Here is a 24,144-nt window from a genome sequence, read left to right as displayed (position 1 = left end):
GCAACTAGAGGTAACTATCTACAAGTCAAAAAAAAAAAAAAAAAAAGCCCTCACCAGAGACCAAACTGACCAGTAGTTTGATCATGCAGGTCCCACCTTCAGAATTGTGAAAAAAAATGACCTGTTATGACAGCCTGTCTTAGTTACTTTTCTCACTGCTGAAACCAAATATATGATACCCAAAGTTAAAAGAGAAAAGGTTTATTTAACTCACAGTTTGTAGAAGTTTCAGTTCATAGTTGGCTGGATCCAAGGCAGCGTGGCATGGCAGATGAGAAACTAGTCATGGCATGCAGAAGGCAGCAAGGCAAGCAAGGGAACTGAGACCATCTTTCTGCCCCTTTTATATTCTTTCTAAGTTACCAGGACTGGGGCAGATGCCAAATCAATCACTGGAATGATTTAGCAATCTTCTACCCTTAATCATACCACCCTTAATCCTAACACTGCACTATGAGTTAATCATATATTCTAGATTTGGCCACCTTTGAAAAAGTCCCATCTATGACTGTATGAGGGTTTAGGGGGACATCTCAACACAAGCCATAACATAGCCCAAGCAGACTAATATACTTATTGCCTTAACAATACTAGAATGATTTCTAGAACTCATGGTAAAACCTAATGTGAGTAGCAAATTCAAATAAAATTCTCCTGGAAATAGAAAATAACGCTTTTAATTTAATCTTTAGTATACTTCCCAAGGCCCTCATAAGATAAAATTTTGCAATATTTTGACACATTTTTCTCAGTTTATGAGGCAAAACATTGTCTTCATCATACAAATACTGCTCTACACCCCATTTCCTGTAATACCAGATGTCAACTCATTTTTTCTACCACCAGGGTAATATTTGCAAATGAAATCTACTGAACTTGTTTTATTCTGCATAAACTGTACCTCTGCTGAACTCACTGTAAGTTCAGAGTCTGTAAGTGTCAGAGTAAGTCTGGTACGAGTTTGTTGAGTGCTACATATTTGAAGTAATTAAAAAGCTGAATGTTTTTAAACAATAAATTTAAAAGAATAAAAACATCCTTTAAACAAAGAAATGTTTAAGGCATATACATTAAAATTAAACATTGAATTTTCAAGAACCACAAAGACTCTAAAGTTCCACAAAAGTGATTCACATTAATGTTAAGTCTCAGATGCTCAGTGAATCAAGGAGTCAAGAGAGGAAGAAAGCTGTCATGTAGCCTAAATATAAAAGTCATATGATGCAAACTATGACCACCTCTTTACCTGACTTCCCCTGATTATATGGACTGACTTTCTCTAACTTCCCAATGTTGCCTAAATAAAGGCAGCATGGCATACAGGAACAGAAAATCCTTAATCAGGAGAATAGGGTGAGCATATTTTGTTACGAAGTAGTGGAGACAGATTGATGGCTGTTTTGGGTATCTTAATTTGGGTTCTCTAAAAGCAAATACTGGGATATGGATGGGGTACAGTGTTTATTTAGGAAATAGTCCCAGAAGTACAAGTGAAACATGAAGTGGAACCAGAAGCCAAGAAAGCCATAGATGGAGGCTATTAACAAACATGTACTTCTGAGGGAATCTGGGACTCCATTTCTCTATGAGATGCATAGAACACATTCAGAATCATCTTCCTGAGAAATGAGGAAACTGGGTAATTATCTCCTGAATCCTTTGAGGTCAGGAATTTTGCATTAAACTCCTGGATACTTGTTGTCCATCCAAGGCAACCATCTCAATCAGAGTCTCAGAAAGCAGCATATTTACTAGGACTATTTACTGCAATTTCAGAGATAGTCCATAGGGATGTGGGTGGCTGCACTTTGCTGTAAGGCTTAGCTGTTGTGGGCTGTTTCTAGTTATTCTAGCTCCAGACATTGATGTTGTCTTCCAATCTCAGAAATAGGAATTGGTTGGGAGAGAGGAGAGAAGTAAACTCAGCCTTCAAACCTCCAGTACGACATAGAATTGTTTAGAATAGCAAAAAATTAGATGCAGTTTGAACATCCAACAAGAGAAGCAACGGTAAAATAATATGTGGTAGATGTCATAAAAATGAACTTCTCTGAAGCAGTCCCTATGGCATAATTATATGCAATGACTTGGAGAGAAATTGGAAAGAAAAACAGTGGAAAATAGAAAGCTATGATCAGGACTTTTTTTTTCTGTTTTTCAGTTGGATGAGTTTGTGCATCTTTCTAGCTGTTAGGAACAAAAGATGTTAACAAGAATTTACCCCAGTGGAGGCAGCCCTCTTTCTGGTCCCTTAGCATATTCATTATGTCATGTACCTTTTTGTTGTTGTTGTTGTTGTAAGAAAATTTAAAAGTCAATCCTGGCAATTTTCAAGTATAACAGGTCCTTTTTATCTGTATGTTCTGTTCTGCATCTGTAGATTCAACTGTAGATCAACAGAAATTGCACTTGTACTGAGTATTTATAAACTTTTATTGTCATTCTCACTAAACAGCATAACAACATTTTGCATAGCACATGCCTTATGTATTATAAATTATCTAGAGATTATTTAAAGTATATAGAAAGATATGCAGAGGTTATATGAAAATATTACCCCATTTTATGCATGACAAATTTTATTTTAAATATCTATGGATTTTGGCATTCTGGAGTATCTAAGAGGGAACCAGTCCTCTGCAGGTACCAAGAGACAATGGTATATAATATATTGTTATTAACTCTGGTCACCATATTGTACAATAGAACTCTTGATACAGATGAACTATATAACACTATAATCCTGCCTATATTCAGAGCTATAGTTACTTTACATGTTGTGACCTTGCCAGATTTTTTTTTTTAAATGATGTCCATAGTGTGAGGCTTCAAAATGTAGAGGGAATGAAAAGATGAAAATAAAGTGTTTGTAGATGGGGAGGGGAGGAGGGGGTGAAGGGAGGGCAGAGGTAAGGGGAAAAAATGAGAATCAAGACACGCCATGTAAAGGTACATGATCCCAACAATGAATGTAACTGTACTGTATCCCTAAAATGTACCAATAAACTCAATAAAATTAAAAAAAAAAATGTAGAGGGAGTCAAGACCAGAAAGGAGTCAGAAGAAGGAGGTCAAGGACAGTGAAACAGCCAAGACACGGAGGAAATAAGAGCAGATTTGCTTTTGTTTACATTGCCAGAAGGGAAAAATTAACTTGATGGAAAGGGTAATTAAGCATTTCTTTTTCCATTGTGGTCCAACCCAGCTTCACACCCAGCTGCTCTGTTTTACATTGTGATGATTCTTCGTCCAGTGACTGAATTAAAGAGAGCTGGCATAGCCCTGGTGACTGTGCTGCAGTATTTCTCTCACTATTAACCTTTATTTTATAAATTGACAGCAAACATCTCAGAGAGAACTGTTCAACTGAGGTAGGTGGATAATAAGGGAAAAGTAGAACACTTACAGAGAATTGATGTCTGGAACAAAGATATAATTTGGACCAATCTGCAGATTAATTAACATTTTAGATCTTAGAGAAATCGTTTAGGTCAAAACTTTCCATTGTTAGGTACAGAAACTAAGATTGTGCAAGTGATGGATTTCCATAGAGTTATGAAATTTATAGTCCAAATTCTGAATCTCAATTCTCAAGTAGTATTTTATCATAATGATTTATTATCTTATTTGCTCAAATTTTTAATTACAACTTGCAGAAGAATATTTACCCCTAAATCAACAATATTACAGCTGCTTTACCCACATCTACTGTTCATAAATTAGAATGTGTTTTGTGATAGAAGCAAAATTAGTTGTCTTTGATGGTATTTTTCCCAACTTTCTCTCAAAGGTGATTAGTACCTGGATTCCATAATTCTGAGAATAATGGACTACCTTTTAATGGGGGTTAATGAGAGCATAATGAAGACAGATGACCAACTATAGCTCAGTTAGGCCTTCTGACACCCAGAGCCATGTCCTGTCTGGGCCCAGATATTTTTCAGGTAAATATAGTTCATCCTTCTATATCCAGCATCACTGAGACTAAATACAATTCAGATCATCAACATCTTTATACTCTGGAAATGTTTTGCAAGATGTAGTTTTCCTGTATAAAGGAATATTGATTACAATATTTCCATGAGACTTTAAACCATTGCATACACTCTAGGGTCCTGTGGAGAAGCACCCTATTTGGATGCAGGAAAAATTATATTGTCCAATTGATTCACATAATCAACCAGTTTCTAATGAGCAGGCCAGGTTCAATATTTTCTTGGTATAATCATACTAGTTTGCAAGAATCAGAGGAAAGCCAGGTGACTGCAGAGAAAGAATGTTTAGTGTGTGGCTTTGTGTACAGTATTTATTTGTACAAACTTACTAGAGCTTCTACACTGCAGTGATTTCAGGCCACCATTCTATAATAGTAGTAGGGGCTACCAGTTTTCCAAGAAGTGTTTTATAGACTTCCTGGTATGAAATTATATTCAGGGACAGTTAATCATCCTTTGCTTTGTACTTTATATTTGCCTCTAATTTTTGCTCAATTTTTCTATCAGTTGGATCATCCTCATTTATTGTGCACACCCCAATATTGTTGACTATTTTGTCGAGTGAAATCTACCTTAAAAATTCAAAATTTGCCATCATCGATGAATCCACGAAGCAAGCATCAAACTCAGCTAATTTCTTAAAAACAGTCTTGAAAATCTTCTGTAAAATGGCAGTGGCACAGGCTTTGGGATATAAATTTTTAGTTATTTTTAACCTTTCTGGGGTCAGCGATCCCTATGAGAATGTGATAGAAATTGTCTCCTGGTAGAAAAAAATGACCATATTAATATATAAACACATTTTTATGTCTTTTTCAAAGGGATTTATGGATCACTAGAGTATATCCAAGGATCCCCTATGGTTAAGAGTGTTTATTGTAAGGGAACATTTTGGGAAAACATAGTGCTTATTTTGATTTATAGTTTATGTATGTTTATAAAAAATTCAGTAGTGTCACTTGTTATCATAGCTTAAATTCATACATGTACTATTCCTTGTAAATATGTATAACTGAATCCATTAAGTGACTTACTTTTTGGAACTCCGTTTTATGGAAGTTTAATTTTATTTTAATTAATTTTAAATATTCAGTGTTCTTTTAAACCTTTTTCCAATAAGAGGGTTTTTTAATTTATAAAAGTGTTTCTTTTTTATTCTTGTTAATCTTTAAAGCATATCTATGTATAGACCTTTGCCTTGAATATTTGATTAAATATTCTTTTGAAAAACTTCTTTAAATATGACATTGACCCTATAGTATTTGAAAGTCAGAATCTTCATATAAGTTTAATTCCACTTTCTGCTATTTAAAAAAAAAACATTGAATCTCAGAATTAGGTGATAACTGTTTTACATTTTTTAACATTGCTAAATTATAATTTTTAGAATTACATAAAATGCAAATCCAAGGTACTGTAAGAATTTGGTATTTACAACTATATTTTTCATGGTAGCTTATAGAACTAATAAGCTCTTGTGTCACCATTTATTCTGGTGTCCTGGTATTTTTAGATCGCTATAACAAAATTCCACAAACTGGGCGGTTTATAAACAGAAGATATTCACTTTTCACAGTTCTGAAAGCTGTGAAGTCCAAGATGAAAGTGCTAGCTGATTCAGTGTCTGTTGAGGGCCCACTTGCCAGTTCATAGAGCCTCCTTGCTGTGTCCCCCACGGAGGAAGAGATGAAGGAGCTCTCTCACCCTCTTTTGTGAGTGCACTAATCCTGTTTCTGAGGGTTCCACCCTGATGACCTGACCACCTCCCAAAGGTTCCAGCCCCTAATGCCAGCACCTTGTAAGTTAGGATTTTAGCACATGAATTTGGGGGAAACACAGCATTCAGACTGTAGCATTGTATATATTTCCTCACTGTCATTATGTATAATAATTTCATATAAAAATGCAGTATAGCTTCTCTTATATCCTAAACAGACAATCTTTGTTGTCATTTCATACCCATAGCTAAGCATAATTTGATCTGATCCATGGATTAAAATACAAAGAATCAAACTGAGTCTTGGCTAAAGCTTATGAGGCTGAAAATTCAAGGAATACTTTTAATAGAGTAACCTCAGCATAAACAATCTTCTATAGCCACCTAGTTATTTGTAAATCATTATTGACAAATGTGGAGATAGAACCATTTCTGGAGAAGAGACTTACAAAGAAAAGAGTGGGATTGGTAGTGGATGATGGAGATATGAAATCCTTGTCATCACACAGACACATGTATATTTGTGTACATAATGACATATATATTTGCATACATAAAATACTGAAATGGTATATTTTATATTTGTAAGATACATATTCTCTCATATATTTTATTTCTAAAAATCAGGATACACCTTAGAATTTATAATGTGTTATAGTTTATTTGGCAGCATTAAGTAATAGTGCAAATACCCATTGATAATATGCTGCATTCAATGAAATGCATTACATAAATTGCACAAAAAATTATGTAGAGCACATAAGCTCAAAAAGGGTCTCACTAATGTTAAGGCAACTCTCTAAGAAATCAAAATTAATCAAGCTCTAATAGGCTGAAGACAGATTTTGATGACAAAACCTGAGCAAGGTAGTGATTAGTCAAATGTTTTTCACTAAACGTATGAGAATCATTAGATTACTTATAAACTTATAAAATCAATGTAAATAACCTTTTAAATGACATTTCTTAAATAATAATTGTGCAGAAACATACTGTTAATATAAGTGATATACATTGTCGTTAAATATTAATGAATAAATTCTAAATGCATGTGAAAGTTCAGATAGTCTGAAAATAATGATGTTGAGAGAACTGAGAGTAGAACAAAGCTGCCTATTCAATAACACTTTCTAAAAGCAAAACCAAAACATTTTCAAATTAGACTAATGCACATAGCTTCATTTTCAACCATCACTTATTTTCAGTGTTAGTGAACAAAATATTCAAGAGATATTTTTGAATCCATGTTAGTTCCAAAATTCAAAAGGGCGTATTTTAATGAGAATCAGTTTAAAACAATTTGCAATGAATGAAATAACAGTTTAGAAAATACGTATATGCTCCATTTTGCTTCCAAATCTTGACTTTTAAAACTTATTGTTAGTCTCAGAAAAAAATAAGAAACAGTGAAGATAATTAAGCATTTGCCTTAGGGGAATTATTTGCAGTTAATTAAAACCCTACACTTCCAGTATACATGTGCTTCACTGGTTATTAAATTTGAATCACAGATTAACTACCCAGGTTTTTCACTTGTCCACCAAATGTTGCTTGTAGCATATTGAAGAAACAAACTTTCTCATAAAATCCCAAACCATAATTTTTGAAGCTGTTTCCCACTTTTGAGGACAGAAGAGAAGGAAAAGAGCGAAGAGGTAAAGGAAAGCAAAGAAGAATGATTTATGTTAGACTACATCATATTAGGCTCTGTTAGGAAGTTAACCTTCAACTGAGGGCTTCAAACTCAATAGAAAAATCCACTTATAAGTACTTTACAGGTGTTAAGTCTGCCGTGTCCGGTTGTCTCCTGGTCACATGCTGACAAGATTGTCTAGTGGCTTTTAAATACCTTTGAATAACTTTTCTTTTCTAGCTACATAAAGCATATCTAGTAGATTGCAAGCTCAATAAAGGCAGAGATTTGGTGTTTTTCTTCCTTGTTCCTGGTCAGCATTCAGAACACTTAATATTTGTAAAATGAATGAAAGAACTATTTCCTATATTCCTCTTGATCCATTCATAGGCTTGTCTCAAAGCCTTTTTAAATAACTTCCAGAGAGACCTGGGAACATTCAGAAGTACAGCTTTGCAAGATCTCATAGTCATAGAGTCCTTTTTGACATGTTATCTCCTGCATAACATTCATTATAACAACAACAAAAAAGATGTGTACTCTGATTCCATATCTCAAAGAGGTATGAGAAAGAGATCAGCATTACCCACAACAGGTTTGCATTCCCTCATTGCTGTTGTCCAATTGTCCTGGTACCTGGGGAAGATGATCTTAATTATCACTGGATTTTCAATGTGTTATATCTGACTTTCTCAAGGACCCAAGGCTCCCATATGTAAACAACTACAGTCCTAGGAGCATTAAGAACATTAAATTTAGATATTACTGTAGTCTTCTCTATTTTTTCCTTCCTTTCATATCCTTTCCCACAATTCTATGACTTTCATTATGTTTTTTTTTTTCTTTGCTGCAAAAATACGCTGCCAACTACACCTCTACCTTTGTAAGCTTTGTGCATGCTCCCAGAAACAAATCTCTCATGTCAGGATTGGAAGCTGCTTTTTTTCTCAGTTAAAAATGCTGATCAAAGTTTTGCTTGTTTATTTCAGAATCTGCAAAGGATGACAATATTATAAAAGACAGTGAAGTAACAGATCATTCTGTTGTTGACCAAGACCATCCCAATGGTAAGTAGTGAGTTCATTTTCTCAGTTTTCTTTTCCTCATTGGGAAATATTACTTTGTTTAAAAAAACAGATTTGAAGGTTTTTTTTAGGGAAAAATGAAATTCTGATAATATTTTGTTAGTGCTAAGAACTAGATGACTGATAGTTGGCATCTTGAGGTGGGCTTTGCCTTTCGCAGCCCTCATCTTTCATTCTTTTTGTACCCCGCTGTCTTTGTTTACTTTACTTATTGTTACCTTCCTGGATTCTCTAAGCATTGAGTTTGCAAGTAATCAAATGAATGTGTGCTAAGAATGAGAATGAGTAGAAGTCATCTGGGAAATAAACCCAGAAGATTAAATCTGCATATCCTTGGAATATCAAGAAGAGAGAATAGAACCAGCAGAAATGAAGCATTTTTAGAAAAATAACAGAACGTAGTTTTCCTAATCTAATCAAGTTTCTCTACCTCATATACAAGAATACACATTCTTTTTATAAGCAAAGATAACGCAAACTCAAATGAGAATAGACATCTCCATAACCTGTGGAATTCCTGAAGAGCACTGATAAAGGAAGGCTTTGAAATCAGACAAAAAGGAAAACTTGGCTTATGAGCAGTATCACCAGAGTCAAACTGGCCTTTGCCTTCTTCCTCCACAGCCCTAAATTACAGGAGAAAACGAGGTAACATTTACAGAACTCTAAAGGCCACAGCTTCTATATTTAGTGAAGTTTTATTCATGCATGAAGTCAAGAGTAATATTTTCTCAGTAATACAAAGATTTTAAAAGATGCCACCCAGATATGCTTTCAGAATAAACTAACCAAAGGCCTGTACAAAGTATTAAATATAGAAAGGCAGGCAAAATTCAGGACTAAGCATGATAAAGTCGGAAGGGACTATATGCTAGGAGACTAAGAGTATGAAAAGGCCAAAATAATTATTTCAAAATTATTATTAATATATCTTACCTAAATATGCTTTAACACTGAAATTTATTGTATATGATGTAAAAAAAGACAAAGAAAAAGACTTTCCTTAGTAACAAAAGCCAAAAGGGTTTAGACCATTTCTCTCACTAAAGATTACTAGACAACCTAGACAAAGCTATATATTATTTACATATATTATATTATTTTTATTACATATTATATACACATACCATATCCATTGCATTTAATGTCTTGTATATATGTTGAATACATAATATGTTCAATATAATATGTATTCTATATATATTAGACAGAGAGATTTTAAGCCATCCTAGATCTAACAAGAAAGTACAGAACTGTTAGTCTAAGTTCTGAGTAAAGAATGTCCAGATGTGTGAGCCTTGAACTCAAAACTGTTTTTACCTTAGATCATTTTCTAATTCTGAAAAAAATACTTCTGGAGCCTCATTGTTGAAAGACGAAAGTTCCTAGTAACTCCTTGTGTTTGGAGCTGAAAGTGAAAAGATATGCCCTGTGGGAGGAAGAATGAGCCAGCAGTAGATGAAACTTCTGAAGGCCTGCTGCTCACATAGACGTCATCTCAATCCCCAAATTAAACAAGAACCAGCTCAGATGGCTAGTCATCCTGGGCACCTAAGATAAACACACTTAAAATATTGACTGGAAGAAAAGTCTTGTAGGTTTTGTGTATTTTATTAATAGTTTGTGAAATATAATGTCCAGCACATACATGCAAAAATAGCCAAAAAAGAGGGAACAAGGTACCATGAAACATAAAACAAAGAGGTAAGTTATACCCATATAAGAAGAAAAAAATAGTCACAATGTCAAAGTATAAAATAATTATTCCAATTATATATGTATAAAGAAGTAAAAATAAGACTGAAAATGTTACCTGAGAACTGAATATTGAAAAACAAGAAAAGAAAAGAGAAGTAAAAATTGATATAACTGAAATTAATAATTCAGTTAACACTTTTATGGTTTAATAACATATTAGACACAGGCAAAAGAATTTATGAACTGTATGTAAGGGTAGAAGAATATATCCAAAATAAAATCAACAGAGAAGGAAAGAATGACAAACACTAAAGAAAAAGAAAAGATACTGAAGATATGATGATTAAGTGTATCATACGTTACAAGAGAAAAAGATTTGGTTCAGGGCAGTATTTGAAGATACTATGGTGAGATATATCCTACATTGATGAAAGATACTGGCCAAATGATCCAAAACCCTTTGAACTCAAAGCAGAATAAATAAAACTTAAATCCACCACTAAGCCCATTATAGTAAAACTGTTGAAGGCCAAAGACAAACAGAATATCTGAAAAAGCCATCTTCAAACATTTATATGATCACTGACTTTTCAATGGATGTAAGGGAAATAAAAATACAAGACAGCAAAAGAACTGCCAACCAAGAATTCCAAACCCAAGGGAAAAGCATGTTTCAAAAGTAAGGTTTGTTAAGAACATTTCAGAACAAACTAGAGAGGCACAATTCATCACCAGTGGTTTCTGGTGATCTACAGATGGGAAGATATTAATTCCAGGTAGACAATCAAAGACAAAGGAAAGAATTAAGAACAAGCTAAGTGATAATTATTGAGTATGTTTAAATGAATATTGATGATACAAATCAATAATAACACTGCCTTGTAGGAGTTAAACTACATACTGCATCAAAATATTCCACAATAAGCCAGGCATGATGGTTCATGCCTATCAAATTCCAGTCCAGACTGGGCACTTTAGTGACTTACTGTGATCCTGTTTCAAGATAAAAAATGTTTTAAAAGGCTAGAGATGTAGGCCCTGGGTTCATTTCTCAGCACTGCAAGAAAATAAAGTCTTCAATAATGGTGTTTACCAGGATAAGTTCCATCATCACAGAAAGTAAACATACCAGTTGATGTTGAAATTTTGTAAGTCTCAGAAATCTCAAAGAGTCAAATAATGAAGTGAGCCCTATAACTGCCCTGGCTGACTGCATGGAGAGAATTTCCAGGCTGTGGTACAGAGAGGACCTTAGGTGGAGCCCAATGGACTCCTTGAGTTGAGGAGACATATGTGATTGACTTTGGAAGCTAAGTTGCTGGAGTGTGGGAACAAAGTCCTAGAGAGGAAAAAACTCTCCATAGAGGACAAGCTGGCATTCAAGAAAGGAAACTACGAAGGCCTAGGTAAATACTGCTGAAAGACTTGTGAGACTAAGCCTTGAAATTTTACAGGCACAGAAGAAGTGCGTGGTCCCACCAGGAGACTAGAAAACTAGATTTGTAGAGAACTTGGAAAGGTTTTGTTTCCAAAGTAAAGTGAAATGAGCTATAGACTAAATGCTGTTCTGGCCCTCCCTGTATATCTTAAAAATAAGACTTTCAATGATCGAATTGTATCTGAGTGCCTTAACTGAATCCCAGAATGAAGCTTAATAATATTGGGCTATAAATCTATCTCACATCCCACAATTAAAACTGACCACATTACTAGATATGTAAAGAAGTACTTCCAGACGTTTTTCGATGCCTCTTTCAGGTTTTGCACATCCTGTGAGCAGAGGTACTGACTGCCTTTGTTCTAACCAGTCTTCCCATGAATGTTTATATAGCAAAGAACTTTTGAAGATAAAGTGTCTCTTTTTGATACAAAGGACAGGTTTGCTTACATCCATAGAAGATAAGAATAGTGCTTCCCTCCAGATCAAAGAGTAGATAGGGCTACTGTCTCCTACAAAAGATTCATATTCTCTATTCTCAAGAGCCCTTCCCTGTGATACAACCCACTAAATGTGCAGATATGTCTTGGCCCATCTCAGGTCACCCTGTGTAACTGGGACTCCATAAATGGCAAATATATTCTGGATTCTGTTATTGATTTGAATAATTAACCATTTTTTCATCAAATGAACAAGTTAACTGCAGGTAGTACAAAATCTCTTCATAATCCTTGAGAGGAAGCAGGAAAAGTATGAACCTAGTCAAAGAAAAGTCAGTTGCTAGAAGTCAATTTAGGAATGGCACAGATCATTAATATGAAAGAACATGTTAAAATTATTATGGCTGAACTCTACATTTTGAAGAAGCTACAAGAAGTATTGATCGTGCTAATTTATGAAATTAAAAATATAAAAGGACCCAAATTGAGTTTCTAGAGATAAAAACCACAGTGCCTGAGATAAAAATTACAGTAGGTGAGAGTAATGATACATTAGACACTAAGGGAGATTAGTCAATTCAATATGTAGTGATAGAAACCATCCAAATTGAAACACAAAGAGAATAAATAACCGAATAAAATGAGTGGAGCATCACTGAACTATGGAAAATTTGAAAGGTAATTGTGGTTGCAATACGCATGAATTGAAATCTCTGAAGGTGTGTGTGAGAGGAAGAGACAAAAAAATTATTTGAAGTAAATGTGGTGAAATGTTTTTAATTATTCAGTGAACCTGTGGACCCACATGTCCTGGAACTTTTATAGTCCCCATAAAGACAATTATTGCTAAGCACTTCATGATCAACTCAGTCAACACAGCAATAAAGAGAACAATCTGAAAAACAATCAGAGAAAAACTGCATACAGAGGAATAAGGACAAGGATGAAGCAAAAATCTCACTGGGAGTTACAAATATAAATACACACAAAAATATAGATGAGTCACAAATATAACGTTGAACTCTAGAAGGTACAAAAGCATATATAGATGCTACTCAACTTAGGGTTACGTCTTGATAAATCCAGAAGTTGAAATGATCATAAGTCCAAAATTCATTTAATATTCTAACAAGCCAATCACCATAGATAACCCTAACCTAGCTTTAAGTGTGCTCAGAACATATATATAGCCTAAAGTTAAGCAAAATCATCTATCACAAAGCCTATTTTAGAATAAAGTGATGAATGTCTCATATAATTTGTTGAACATTGTACTGAGTGGGAAAAACAGAATGGCTGCATAAGTAAGCTTCCCCAACACCAAAAGTCAAACATAAATTGGGTACCACCTACATATTGCACAATTTCATATCTATTGAATTTGAATGCAAGAAAAAAATAACATTCAGAAAAGCATGCTTAGGTGGTTGAAAAATAAAATCTAAGTAGTGATCACTGTGACAGTCAGAGTGTTGAGTGAACTTCATTGATTGCCAAGGAGGTTCTGACAGAGGGGCCACAAGGCAGGCTTCAGGCCTGGCAGTTATTGGAATACCATAGTTTTTTAGTTTATTTTTCCTTACTTAAATGAGCTGTCTATAAAGTTTTTGTTGTCGTTGTTGTTGTTGTTTTACTTTCCTCTTCATGTGTTGCAAACTTATAAAGTGGTAAAAAGAGGAAGAGAGAATAAAGAAAGGAAATGAAGAGGGCTAGAAAGAACAGAAGTGTCAGGGGCAAGGCTACAAAACTAAGATTATGGTGGAAGCAAGGAGAATTGAACATGAAACTGACTTCCATAAAGGCAACTGAGAACACTAACAGTTGGTGATACATCCTAACAATATAAATTACCTTTAAGAATATCCTTGAAGACTTGTACAATAATCACAAATAGAAGAACATCACTATAGAATTAAAGGATATATCTTTTTCTAAATTTCTCCTAAAGTTCATACTCAATGTGAGAATATATCCAGTAACGTAAATAATAATAAAATGTGTCCATGTGGCAAAAACACAATATATCAAGTGAGACGATAGAGAAGCAAATAGTTACGACAGTAAGTATAATTAGGTTACCTTTTCAAGTGTGAGATTTATTTAAATTCAATAACATTGTAAAATTTAAAAAGATAAAGTTAGAAAAAAAGAGATATTTGGGGAATGAACATCAAAAAAGAACATGGAAAACTGCTTTAGAATCTACGCCATTAGAATTATATCTACAGTCTCAAGTGAGAAAGATTTGGTTATTTCACACTGATAAAATGTTAAATCCCTGACTAAATATAGCAGTGATGGATCTTTAGGCATCCCATGATATGGCAATAGATACCACACAAATAAAAACCTGTTGGAATGGGGAATTCACAGGCCTAATATCATCAGCCATGACAGAACAAATAGACTAAAAATTGACATAGAATCTTTTAAAAATGTGATTAACAGTTTAGTCCTGCTGTAGGAATAGACAGTCTGATCAGTGAAACAGACAAAGGAGTTTAGAAATAGACCCAATATATATTCTGCCTGACATTTTAAAGACATGTAATTCAATGAATGGATTTTAAACAAGTAGTACAGGTAGAAATTCCCAATGATGAGTGTCATCATATTGTATACATAAAATGTACCAATACACCTAATTTTTTTTTTTAAAAAGTTCACCATTTGGAAAAATAAACTGAATCCTAACCTCATTCCTTATACCAATTCCTTATGCCTTTCTGGAAAAGGCAAAACTATGGGTATAGCAAAAGTATACATAGTTTCTAGTAGAAAAAGTTTAGGGCAGTGAAATTACTCTGCAAAATACTATAAGGTGGATACCTGTTGTACGTTTCTTCAAATCAGAGAATGTCCAGCATCAAGATTCAACCCTAAATAAGTGAGGAACAATGGATAATAACATCAATGTGGGTTCATCACTTGTAACAAGTGTACCACTACAGAGGATAAAATCGATGTGGGAGGCTGTGCAGAGGTATATGGTATATTGTGGTATCTTCCTCTAAATTTTGCTATAAACCTAAAACTGCTCTAAAAATAGTCTGATGCAGAATTTTTTAACAAAATATACTGGTTTTTATGCACCTATAACTGTATGTGTATGTTATAAAATGCACACATATCCATGTGTATCTTTAATACATGTGTATATATGTCAGTATGTGTCATAAAAGAAATGACTAAATCTGAATTTATAAATGTTAACATGATAAAGGCTATAATCAAATTCTAATGAAAAGTTCCTGGCAAAGACATTCTAACCTAAAAGACTAATAAAGATAATTTTCTTTACTGAAAAATATTTCTCTTACTGCAACGAGGAGAAAAAACAAAGCAGCCCAAGAGGAAAATGGACAAAGGATTCAGTTACTTAACTATTTCTTAAAAGAACTATAATATGTATAAATAAAAAGATGTCATTAAGTTTTATTGTTTAAGGAAATGAAATAAAATGGGGATGCAATATCTTCTTTTTAATTAACTAAAAATACAAAAAGTTGGTGTGAATAGGGTTTCCAAACATCAGACACTATTTGTGAGAGAATAAAAATCTTCTCACTGATAATTTTGTCAGAACCTAATAAAAAGTAAAATGTCATACTTTGATGCAGTAATTATGAGTCAGGAGTTTATCCTAAAGTAAACATTTATTCACAAAACTGTTCATTGAAATGTTGTCTTTAATGGTACATACACCAGAAAAAAAAAAATCCAAAAGTTCATCCATAACCTGGAATATCATGCATCTTTTCAAAATGAGACTTCTGGTTTCTCTTAAGATAGTATAAATATTTCACCTTTTTCAAAACAAGATTTCTGAAAAAATTCTAATGATAGCATATGATGCTTATAAATGTATAAAATTAAAAAAGTAGGAATCAAAACAGATTTGTGTTTTTGTTGCAGATGTATGTGTACACATATATAAAGGCACATAACAGAAATTAATGCGTATGCATGTGTATGTATAAATATAGATATATATTTCATAGTGTTACAGGAAATAATACTGGAGATGAAATATGAAATATTATATCTCCCAACCCGTTAACTGTTTGATATGCTGAGTTCTTGTTCTCTGGAAATCAAAGGATGAGTCCTAGGAGCAACAGAGGTTAAGAGTAGGAAGATATTTATTGATAGGAAAGCTCCTGAGGAGCAGGAGGGGTCCTGAGTGGGTAGGCTGGGGACCCCACTTTACAGGGGAGTTATATAGTGTGAAACCCACGTGGGTACAAGTTGGGCAACAGCCATGAACATCTAACAAAGTCACTTAGGTAATGGTGCTCCAATTGGAAAACAGTCATGTAACAAGCAAATGGCAAGAACAAAGATTCTCCTAGGAAGTGGTGTTTCCAGAGTCTGGTCATCCACTGGAGTGGCTGGTGTCTATCTAGATTTCATTAAGCCCCGTGTTTGTTCTGCAGGGAAGTATGTAGGTCTGGTCATGTTGTCTTTACCTTGAAGCCTGATTTCCAGCTTATGTGTCTCCAGGGCAGCTGAGGTGTGTCTCACATTTGTCCTTACCCTCTCGAAGACCTAACCCTATCTGACTGCCTATAATATTTCTATCTAACTCATCTGTCTATAATTATAATACCCACATACTCACAAGAAAATGACGGCAATTCAGAACACTAAAAGTGGCTATTTCTTGGTTATGGAATTATCCATAATTCTCAATGTTTGCATGCATTCTTCAGTATATCTGTAAGGAAACTGCATCCCTTTTTAATGAGAAGAAAAAATAATTTTGAAAATAATATACATTACAAAAGTATTATTGGACCAAAATCAAGAATGTCTAAGAGTTAATCAAATTTATCCTAATCTAAGTTTTATTTTTTAACTTGGAACATTTGTAGACATGGGAAAGTAAAATTATAAATTTTTAAATTTAAATTGCTTTAGTGATCAAATTTAAAGCTTAACAGAAAAACACAATTTCCTCTTCAAGACATTGTCTCATTAAGACAAAATTCAAAGAAAGTCTTCATTCTTAGAAAAACCTGAGTAGCTAATAACCTGAGAATGATAAAAATTATATTTTGTTACTTATTGTTTGAAAACAGTCCATTTACAAAAGGAGTTTAGGTTTAGCCCCTAGAAATGCTTAATTCTAGACTGATGTCCCAGACCAATTTTTATGCAAATTAATTAAAGCCAAAGCGTTAGCTTGAGCCGAATTTAATTACCAGGCTTCAAGACACAATCCTGTGATCTATTTCTGAAGAAAAGTGAATAGGTTTTTGAATTGTGTTTCTAATGTGCCCTCCCATTTGTATGGATGATTGAATTCGCTTTATGAAAAATATATACGTAAAATGTGGAAGACTTTGTGTTTCGCAAGAGGGATTAGGTCTAAGGACTGTGGGGGTGGATTCAACTAGACTGAATTTAAAAAGGCAAACAGAAAGCTTGCCTGCAGGGGCCAAGTAAGCAAGATGGAAAGTGTGCTTCTGAGATTTCTGAGAAGCGGGTGGCAAGGGAGCCTCAGTCACATTGACACAGAACAGGCCTGCATGCAGGACAAAAAGCTCTCACGCACCTTGTCCTTAACAGGCCAAGTCTTGTCTTGGCTAGGGAAGGAAGAAGAAAGCATGACCATTCTTGAATTCCAAAGCTCGGCGCTTCAAACCCCCACCCACCCCCTTAGTGTTTTTACTAACTTCCTTTTAGAAAAATGGGGAAGAAGAAAATATATGTATTTCTATTTCAAGAAATGATTGCCAAAATATATGAAGCACACAGGTGAGACAGATCAGAAATAGAGATAAGTGCACCCGGCAAGGGAGAGAAATATTCCAAAAATGCTTTGAAATGGCCTTTCATCTTCAAAGTGAAGTGTCAGACCTACAGTCACAGAAACCCTGGTGTGCGTCAACAGCCTCAGGTGCCTCCTCAGGCTGTCCCAACTTATCAGCAGCACCCCAGGCCCAGCTGAATTGTAATCTTCCCACTCTTGATTGAATTTTTCTGACAGTTTATCAGGCGTAGTGGTGGGACCCACAGAAATACAGAGTGGGTGCTTCTATTCACTGACTACCCTCCTCCTTCCCTTCCTCATACAGACAAAGCTAGATTACCAAGAAAAAGTTGCAAGTCACAACATGGACCCATGTGATGAGGAGGTGTGATGGCCACTCTTCCATATTAACAGAAGTGAGTCTCGCGATGGAGTGAAGATTCACCTTAATTTTACCCACCCAATAACAAATATTAATATAACTGGAAACTTCACCAGGAGATAGAGAATCCTAGGAGATATGTATTGTCACATCCTTTATTTTCCCTGTAGATGATAAAATTGAGGCCAAAATAGGTTGTAATTTGCACAAAACACCTACTTATCTCTGCTCCCATCCTGGGGTTCTTTGCAACAATAACCCTATGGAGTGCTCAGTAGCAAAAGGCATTTTAGCTTGTTATTAAAAGATGGTCTCTAATGACTATTTATAGACTTTGAAGAGTAATATGATACAAAGCAAGTTAAATAATTTTGGTTACATCTCATTAGTAGATTTGTGGAAAGAAATACAGATAAAACAAAATTTCTTTCATAATACACATGATCTAGTAAAAGAACAAACAGACAATCATATTCAATTGTGATAAGGAAGATAGTAAATAGATCAATGAGCAAGAAACTTCATAAACAAAGTTGTGAAAATGATCAGTCCTGTCTTATGGATTAAAAAATGCTGTATACACACACACACATACACACACACACACACACACAAACACACACACATATACACATACACACAAAACAGTCAAATTGATAGCTGCAATTTGAAAGATGAGGAAAAATTTACAATGTGGGGGAAAAAAAGAAAGGAGTATTTTACCCATTGAAAAAGCATGCTAAATAGGTACAAAGTAAAAAAGATATATATTTACAAAATGATGAGCATGTTAGTATATAAAGATCTTAGGGAGTGCTAGTTAATTTTGCCAAAAACATGACTGGATTTGGCTAGATATATATACACACAGCCCCTGCAAAATACACAAATTTTAGCCAGGAACTTTTTTTCTATGATCTTACTGAGAGAATTTTTCTGTATTTTCAATTTTTTCTCATCATGATTATTAAATTATAGAGCAAGCAATTGTTATAAAGTACAAAATGATTGTTAGTAAAATAAAAATTCTGTAAATTAAAATCCCACCTCTCATTCAAAGATAATCAGTGTTAGCATATGAAGTATAGCCTTCTGGTTTTTATACCCACTGTTATAAGCATACAGGGGACATAAGTGTAATTTTCAAAAAAGAAATCATATTCTACCCTCTGCTAATCTTTTAAATTTCATAATGTATTTTCTGTTTTCTAGATCATTGTTTCATATTTCTTTTGCTTACTATCTTTGCTTTTTTACTATAAAAGAGTTTGTATATCTAAAACATCAGTTTTTATGGTGCTTATTTTCTTTTATGACATCCAAGGCAGATTTTAATACTGTCATTGTGTTTTTAGATCTGTAGATATTTTTAATTTTGTCAGTTAATTTCCTGTTCTCTAATATATCTTTTTATTTCCTTATTCATCCGAACTTATATTTCATTGAGAACACAATGATATGTCTTGTATTTTTGTTTTTCTGAACATATCTTTGCAAAAGCATTTTTGCCTTACCATAATTCCCTTATAAAATATTTCAGTTTTTAAATTTCCTCTTTATTTGAATAGCTGGGAATGGTTATCAAAAAATGTTTGCCAGGAGACAAAGTGGAAATGTACCCTCTATTCTATGTGATTTGTAACAGAATAGTTCTTTCCATCCAGCCATTCTGCTGGCTGTCTCGCCTTTATCCAGAAAAGATCTGCAATTCAAAACCTGAGGCTCTGTTTTTATCAGAATTGAGGTTTATGTCCTCTCGCCTCATTTTTTCATTCTGATTTTATAAATTTGATTTTAGAATTTTCTATTTATTCTTATTAAATTTCATCTTATTTCACCTAGTTTATTAAATGTTTTGATCTTGATTTTGCGATGTATTATTTATTCCTCTCAGTTTCCTGCCATTTACAAATCTGCCTCAAGTGATTTTTTTTTTCACAAATTGGAGCTCTTTTGCATCTTCCTGGACAGGATTCAATGTCTGTGCTCTTGCAACAATGTGTATTTAAGGACAACCACTCTATCTTATTGAAAATTTGCTCCAAGCATCCGACAAATCTACCATTTAGTGGCACTAGGTGCATTGTGGAATGAGTGGCTTCTAGTGGGGTCATCATCTCTCTATATAGAACCAAAGGAGGTAAAGATGGAAAGTGATTTTGGTGCAAAGATTTCTCATCACTTACTGTTGCATATTAAAATAGTTTTATGACCAGTAATAGTATAATATCCATCTAAAATATAAAAGGAGCAAATGGAATAATTCTCATACATTTCTGGCAGAAGTGTAACACATAACAAATTCTTTAGAACACTGTTTTGCTGGATCTGGTGAAGTTAAATAATTTGTTCTCTATTATGGAGCAATTTTACTTCTAGTTTCATACCCAGCTGATTTGAATACACCTATCCACCAAAAGACATATCAAACAATGCTTGCACCAGTGTTACTCACATTAGACAGAAACTGAAAACAATTCAGTTTCAAAAGGCAGAGTATATTCAGACAGTTGCATAGTACATATTGATGAAGAAAATGGTAAATCATGCAGGTAGCAACTAGATTAATCTCATAGACAAAATTTAAGGTGCAACACCATATATATTCTGTTTATATGGATCTCAAATACAGATAAAACTGCTATGTATGGAGGTGGGCATTCGGCAGACCAAAGACAGTGGTGCTTGAAATGTTCTTTTTTGGTGTGTGTGGTACCAGGGATTGAACTTGGGTCCTTGCGCTTGCGAGGCAGGTAGCAAAACTACTGAGCTAAATCCCTGGCCTGGAAATGTTCTTGATCTGCATGATGATCACATGTGAAGATGTGTGTGCATGTGTGTGTGTAACCATCGTTAAAGTGCGTACTGTTGATATATGTTTTATTTCATGCAAAATAAACTTTAATTTAAATACTTAAATGCAAAATAAAGACATTTCTAAGCAATGTGAAGAGGTGTTTGTAGTTAGATAGAACTAGTAATGAATTTTGAAATCAGAATGAAGACCACAATACTGGTGATGATGAGAGATAATAAATGTGATGCTGTCTAAGCAAAGTCTGGGTTTTTTTGTGGGGCAGTAAATAATTTGCAGATACACTTACATCCTGTAGTTCAGTATGTCTCAGTCTGTAGCATACACACAAATCAAATGGAGATCTTATGAAAAGGTAATTTCTAATTCTCTGTGTCTGGAATGAGGCCTAAAATTCTGTGCTTTTATAAGCTTCTAGATAATCCTAACTTGAGTAGAAGTAGAGAATAATGGGAAGGAATGGGATTATCAACAAGGGAAAGTGCTTGATCAAATCCATGATTTAAATGGCCTTTCTGGAAGCAAATCACGAAACAGATTACAAGGGAGGAAAATGACAGATCTAAGAGACAGTGATGTACCCTGAATTAGAAAAAGGAAATGGAAAGTGGGAAAAGACAAAAAACATTTTGAAGGATCATCAAAACAAACTAGGGTTTCAGTGAACTTGTGGTTTCTAACTTTAATGACAAGGTAGGTATATATGCTTCCACTATAATCATTTCATCAGATCCCTTTTGTCCAAATTGAACTCAGAAACCTATAAAAAATAGTTTTTCCTGTCTGGATCACACTAGCAGAGAATGAATCCAAGAGAAGTAGTATAGTGAGTGGTTTAAGAATAGTTGTATCTAAGAGGAAAAGAATGAATGGTTACACACATCAGCATTGCTGCAGTAACAAATTAGCCCATAGTCTCATTGGCTTTCCACAGCAAAGGTCTATTTAGCCTATATCTAGCTCTACTGGTGCCTTTAATCCACCAGTTTTCATTCCAGGACCTAGGATGGAGGAGCAGGTTCTCTTGGGAGCAAAGGAGCCAGAAGAAATGTGGAGTTTAAGCTTCTGCTCAGATGTAGCACACATCATGTCAATGCCAGCGCCCTTTTCTAAACCAAGTCATATGAACAGGCCTAGTGTTGATCAGGTGGGAACACACCTTTGTTCCAGGGGGCCATTACAGGTCATATGATTATAGATTTTAAAATGTAATCCTCTCCAGAAAGAGCAGAAAAACTGAAACACTAGTGCCATCCATCACAGAGATGTACCCAGGCAAAGAGCTCGAGTTCTTTGTGTCACTGACCCCTCCTACTTCTGAAATTTTCATTTTTTAATTCAACAGTTAAATATTCTCAGCACAAAATCTTTCATTACATGAGGCAAAATGGACAGATTTCAATTTCTACTCTTAATGAGCACTTAAATGTTCAGAACTCTACAGGGGAGAGAAAGGGAGAAGCCAGGGGGTATGAAAGAAAAGCCATTACTAGATAATCAGCCTTGAAGTAATCAAGAGTTGGCTGAATTCTCTCCTGATCTCTCCTGGATTCAGTAGATGTCTTAAGAGAATGGTTGAGCTGTTACTATATTCTATCCCTGTGTGCTCATATTATTCAAGTTTTTTGTGCACTGTTAATGAAAGAATGAAATTACCAGTAGTGTTTTAAGGATTTTTTGGACTCTTTAATATAGAAAAAAAATCTGTATCTTCACTTGATCTTAGCCAAAAGGCCGAGAAGCGATTAAAAATCTGTATCTTAAGAGGAAATTAAATGTAGTCAATCCAGATAACCCAAGAATTATTTTTAAATTTCAAAACTTTCAGGTGGTGTCCACTCATGTCCAATACACTGATAAGCTAAATACTAATTACAACAATCAATAAAGAGATATTTTTGCCAAATTATCTGGATATTTCTCATAAAATAATTGCTATATTTCAATTATTTAAAAACTATATTATTGTCATCTGTTACACTTCAAAACTGTTCTGTATCTCTTTGTGCATGATTAATGTATGATTTTTGAAGCTTTTGTTTTTTCAAACCAAGCTTAAAGTTGTCATCATTCATATCACATCTCTTTTATTTTTCAACCAATGCTCTTAACAGGACAAGAGAATGATTCAACAAAGAATGAAATAAAAATTGCGACAGAATCCCAGAGCTCATACATGGAAACAGAAGGTACGGAAGCCAGGGTATATTATTATCAGAAAAGTGAGATGAAGCTGTGAACCGTGACTTCTGTATATAAAGTGTGTGTGTGGTGTGTGTAGAGGCAATGATTCCTGGAGTAAGGCGATGGTGTACTGCTTTGTGAGCCTCCTGAAACTTGCTGGAAGGAAAAAGAACTTTAACTTTCTATGCTGTTGTCACTGTTTTCTCAATGATTCCAACTAAAACATCTCAGAGTCTCCTTCTGTCTCATTCTATTTAGAGCCTTCATCAAACGAAGAAGATGCCACAATTGTGGACCAACCAAAAGTGATTCCACTGACAGATGACCAAGAAGAAAAAGAAGGTGCAAACGGTAAAACTGCTCTTAAATTAACCCATCAAGAATAGAGCGTTTCATTGGATTCCTGCCTAGAATCCAACTATCAAAGTTTTTCTCTTGCAATTGCAGTCTGTAAAGGGGGAAATGAACATTTCTTTAACTCTGAACCTGCTTTTGAAACTAGAATAAAATTTAGAAACAGCATAAGAGAAATCTTGTAGCACTTTTTTCCTTTTCCAGGTAGAATGAAGATATTTCAATTATTCATTTAGGTTCAGTTTAAAGCTTCAAAAATATAGTATTGAGAAAATCTACAAGAAACCAAAATGATGCAATAGAGGGGTACAATTCACAGAAAATTTGAAGTAGCTTCAAAATAAATAGACTAACTTTTTGTATTGATTTCATAGGATTTTCCTTCTGTGAGGTCCCTGGAGCAGTCAGCTTTCCAGAAACAGGAAGTAGATTGGGGGAGGCCGAGGTGGGGCACTGTTATTTATTTGTTTATTTTTATTTTGAGACAAGCTTTCATTGTGTAGTCCAGGCTTGCCTTGAACTCACTATGGGTCCCAGGTGACCTGGAATTCGTGGTGATCCTTTTGCCTTAGCCTTCCTAGTGCTGGGATTACAGACATGTACCACCACACCCATTTGTATTGATTTCATTGTGCCTTCTTTTGTATG

At 34.4% G+C, this 24,144-nt stretch overlaps 1 protein-coding gene across 1 annotated transcript in view; it reads left to right on the top strand.

The window, feature by feature from the left end:
* The window catches only part of Macrod2 (mono-ADP ribosylhydrolase 2), a 1,911,462-nt gene that overhangs the window by 1,818,149 nt on the left and 69,169 nt on the right, over window positions 1-24,144 (top strand). The window contains exons 15-17 of the mRNA XM_033761012.1: window positions 8,335-8,412; window positions 23,073-23,147; window positions 23,401-23,493. Of these exons, the coding sequence (XP_033616903.1) occupies window positions 8,335-8,412; window positions 23,073-23,147; window positions 23,401-23,493 (246 nt within the window). The remainder of the gene's footprint in view (window positions 1-8,334; window positions 8,413-23,072; window positions 23,148-23,400; window positions 23,494-24,144) is intronic.

This window comes from Fukomys damarensis, unplaced genomic scaffold, assembly GCF_012274545.1.
Source record: "Fukomys damarensis isolate Sample0158 unplaced genomic scaffold, DMR_v1.0_HiC HiC_scaffold_7, whole genome shotgun sequence".
Lineage (NCBI taxonomy): Eukaryota > Metazoa > Chordata > Mammalia > Rodentia > Bathyergidae > Fukomys > Fukomys damarensis.
The sequence above is the reverse complement of the archived record's forward strand: the minus strand, read 5'-3'. Positions and strand labels throughout refer to the sequence as shown.